This window comes from Eurypyga helias, unplaced genomic scaffold (assembly GCF_000690775.1).
Source record: "Eurypyga helias isolate BGI_N326 unplaced genomic scaffold, ASM69077v1 scaffold2266, whole genome shotgun sequence".
Lineage (NCBI taxonomy): Eukaryota > Metazoa > Chordata > Aves > Eurypygiformes > Eurypygidae > Eurypyga > Eurypyga helias.
The window spans coordinates 6,781-10,792 of NW_010258362.1; the positions used below are offsets into that span (position 1 = coordinate 6,781).

Genomic DNA, 4,012 nt, shown 5'->3' on the forward strand with positions numbered 1-4,012 from the left:
GATCAGAGTTATACTAATCAGCCAAGCTGGTGGCCGTTGGGAATAGGAGCTTTTTTTCCTCCTCTTTCTGTTGTCAGTAATAACTTGTTTTGCATGAAGAGTGTTTAATTAGTTTCAGTGTGTTGCAATATTAACGAGCTTCTCGCCAGGGCAGATGTCTATTCCCCGGAAGCTCTCACGGAACTATGGCAACCTCCCTGCTTGTTCCTGATAATCCTGTTTTTGGAGGGGGAACCACAGCTCGCCCCTGAGGCCAGGCAGTCTCCAAAGAAGCAAAGCCTTCCTGCAGCGCTGGCAAGTTACCTTGTAATGGGCCAACGTGTTGAGTTTCTTCCTGCCGTCCTCCACCACCGAGGTGTCATCAAGGTCCCGGAGGATGTAGCTGTCGGTGCTGGTGGCGAACCACTCTGAACACAGAGAAGGGAGAAATGAGACACCAGCCTGAAGGAGGCTCATACCGTGGGGTCCTGGGCTCCAGAGACCAGCCATGCAGTGCTCAGGGGGTGCACAGCCCTGCTGCCAAGGCCTCCGGGGCTCTGTGAAACCAAGCAGGCACTTAGCAATGGCCTCTAGGGTTAGCCCCTGGGGTGCGGATTTCCAGACTGGAGCAGACCTGGATGGAGCTGGCAGAGGCTCTGCTTGGAGAGACAGGGAGGAGCCCATCTTCCCCTTTTCCCTCGCGCCTGAGGGCTGTGTGGGACCTGCCCTGTGGAGCAGCAGGCAGGTAAGATGCCACGTGGCCTGCATGTGGGCACCGAAAGTTGGTGGCATCTCCTCTCAGGGCAGAGCTGCTCATGAACCTGTGATCGGGGGACACATCACGTGCATTGGCTGAAAGGAGCAGGGCCCTGTCACCATGCCAGCCCAGGGCATTCCTCTATTGAGACTCCCTCTGGCACTGTCTACACTGAATGTCACACTTTGTTGCTGCTGACAGCCAGGGTGCGTCCCCACTGTCCGCTGCATGGTACAGAGGCACCACAGGCAGCACTGGGCTTGGATCCTTCTTAAATTTGGGGATAAGAAGTTGGCCACTGGGCAGGTAAATGACAGATCTGAATCTATGACAGGATGGGAGTCCATGGGCTCAATTACATCTGTTTACAAAGACACGTATCAACAAGGCGTGTGCAGCCTCAGGGCTGTTTTATAGGGCACCTGTTCTGGGGTTAAGACTGTAGGCTTTAAAGAGTGCAACTCCAAGAATCCCTCTGCTCAATTTGGGGTTTCCTAAAGCTTCCTTCCAGTTACATGGCTCCCTCCTGCTCACCAGGTTCTGATCCCATCACTCATTCCTGAAGACCATCCTCAGGAAAAGACCAACTGGATGCCTGCCCTCTCATCAGTACTGCTTCACCCATCGCCCTCTGACAGACACCAAGAGCTACATCAGGCGCTTCATCTGGTTTTAAGGACTGGCTGGCCCAATGCATGTGGTCCTTACCAAGGTCAACGTCTTCCACCCTTGGCCACTGGGAGTAGGGGACATTCTTGCAGAAGGCCTCCAGAATCTTCTCCTTCACTTGGCTGAGTGTGTCTGTGTCCATGGCTCTGACACTCAGGGAGTCCATCCCACACCCTTGGAAGGAGACGTTGAGGTTCTGCAGGCAGAGGCTGGGTTAGGGGTGACCTGCCCAGCTCTGCTGGCCCCCAAAGACGCACGGAGGCTGCTACACCCGCGCAGCTCTCACTGGTGCGCTCTGGGCCCCGCGCTGCTGGAAATCAGGCTGAACAAAAGCAGTTATCTAGGCTTTACCACTATGAAAGGCACTGATTTATAGCCCTCAGAGGCTGAAGGCTCCTGTTTGTTGACGGAGCCAGGAGGACACAGGGAGCAACACCGCAACCTCCTTTCACGGCTGCTTTGCTAATGGGCCTTAGCCCTGACAAGCAGAGACCACCTCGGGGGCGGGAGGAAAGGTCAGCCCCCCTAACCAGTTATGTCCTCAGCTTCTTGGCTCCAACCGGTGACGAATGGGACCGCCAAGGCTCATTGCTCAGCCTCTCCCTGACGCAATGGGCCAAGCTCCTTTGTTTAAACAAGTTTCAAGCACACCGCAGGCCGGGTCTGCTGCAACACTGGAGTCCACCACCAGCATCACCCAATAACCTGCACAAGAACACACTGAACAGCGGGACAAGCAGCTGCAAGGGGATGCAGGCTGCCATGAACACCAGCTTGGACCTCAGGGATGCCCAGATACTGCTACAGTCAGAGCAGAAAGCTACAGGGCAATGAAAGTGACTTCCCATAAAAAACCCTCTCCTCTTTTGGAAGCTGTGAGGAGAGGGAGAGTCCAGGTGCCTCCTTCTCTTGCAAGCTGTGCAGACTCAAATGGACAAGCATGGTGTCTTCCTCCTGCACAAGGGCTTTGCTCTGGGACAGCCTCAGCTCTGCCTCTGCTTGAGCCTTCTGCTCCTTGGTGTGCCCAAACTTGAGGGCAACACTGCGCCTTCATCTAGTGGTGGATGCAACCCTGAAGCCACCTCACTGCCTGACTGGCAAGCCCAGGGCGGGATGCTGCAGATGCCAGGAGTGTTGCTTGTGCGGAAGCACAGCTGCCCCTTAGACAGACACCTGGTACACGTGAGATTTACGGCTGAGATTTTCACAGCCTGGAGGTTCCTTTGCAAACACTGCTTTTAAGGATCAGGATACAGAGCCAGCATCCTTGACGACAATGTGAATACACAGACGAAGTTCAATTTTTTTCCATAGCAGTAAATGAAGATGCTTTTTCACACTGCATACTGTGCAGGTGTTTTTTAAAACAGAGGTTCAGTTACCAGCAATGTGGGGGATTGCTGGTGAGTTAGCACTAACTCTGCATTGCTCTCCTCCTAACACACCCTGCTCACTCTTGTTCCTCAGCCTGAGAACGAAGTAGGAAGGAGTCACACTTCCACAGCTCAGACTTATGAAGTTACCATTTCTTTCGAGAAAGCTAATACTTTGCGCCCTGCTGCTAACCCCTCTCGGTCTGTGCTGTAAATTTACAGGTCAATTGGTAACAGGAATCTGCAGGGGATGTGGAGCTTGAACCTGCTCTGAGTTACGGTGATGCACATCTGGGGTAACCCACTGACTTCAGTGAAGCTGCTCCAGATTTATGCCAGGTAATTGAAAGCAGGATTTGACCCAGGCTCTGGAAAAGCATCTGTTGAGTTCTGTGTTAGGCACTGGAGGGAACTGAGCCCTTCACATGCACAGCCCTGGTCTGCCCTCTTCCCACAGGAGGCATTTTGCAGCACCACTTTTTAGCACTGCTCCTGTAACTGCCTGGGCAAAGCCCTCACCCCGGGGCTCACGTTTACAGTCAGCACCTTCTGACTGCTAGTGAAGATGCTGCTTTGCTGGGAACAGTAGACCTGCTGCTTTAACTCTCTGAATACGGCAGAAGAAATTTTCTTACCTCCCTCCACTCCTGATCTCAGGTACTTAGGTGACCCACCAAGGGACAGATGTGAAAATAAACAAGTCATTACAAGCCTTGTTCTGTAGCTGTAGTTGTGTGGGCATCGGCAGGGTGCCTCTGCAGGTGTACAATTTACGTAGTTATTGCACCTGCACTGGTACCAAACCTGCCGCTTGTACAACCACCTTGCTGGGGTACATGCCCGTCAGCCCCCCGGGGTGTAGATACTCACCCTTGGCTTTGCCTCAATGTTCTCCCTCAGCAGCCACTCCTCGTTGAGGGTGTACCTGGCTTTCCCCGTAATGGCATCGATGGACCCTTTGTTAATCTGCTGTTTGATCGCACAGAAAAAAAATCTCCGACCGTCTCCTGGGGAAAGGAAAGACCAAGTAAGCAAACCAGACCTGGTGGTGGTAAGTCCTTCCAGGCTCTGCACGGGCACTGAAGGTCACTCTGCACACGGGGGCATGGGACTGGTCCACGCCAGGTGCTGCGACCCCGCTGCGTGCTCAGTGCTGTCGCCCCCCCCCACCTCCCACCAGCATCTCTCCGAGGCTGCTCAGAAGTTTTCGGAGCTGTGGCAATGTGACAGCACA

The 4,012-nt window shown here is 53.8% G+C and overlaps 1 protein-coding gene across 1 annotated transcript in view; it reads right to left on the bottom strand.

Annotated features, from left to right (window-relative positions):
• Positions 1-4,012, bottom strand: part of PLXND1 (plexin D1) — a gene marked incomplete at both ends in the record, with an annotated part of 54,417 nt that overhangs the window by 5,433 nt on the left and 44,972 nt on the right. The window contains 4 exons of the mRNA XM_010154289.1: positions 304-407; positions 1,445-1,601; positions 3,649-3,785; positions 3,949-3,991. Coding sequence (XP_010152591.1) covers positions 304-407; positions 1,445-1,601; positions 3,649-3,785; positions 3,949-3,991 — 441 coding nt within the window. The remainder of the gene's footprint in view (positions 1-303; positions 408-1,444; positions 1,602-3,648; positions 3,786-3,948; positions 3,992-4,012) is intronic.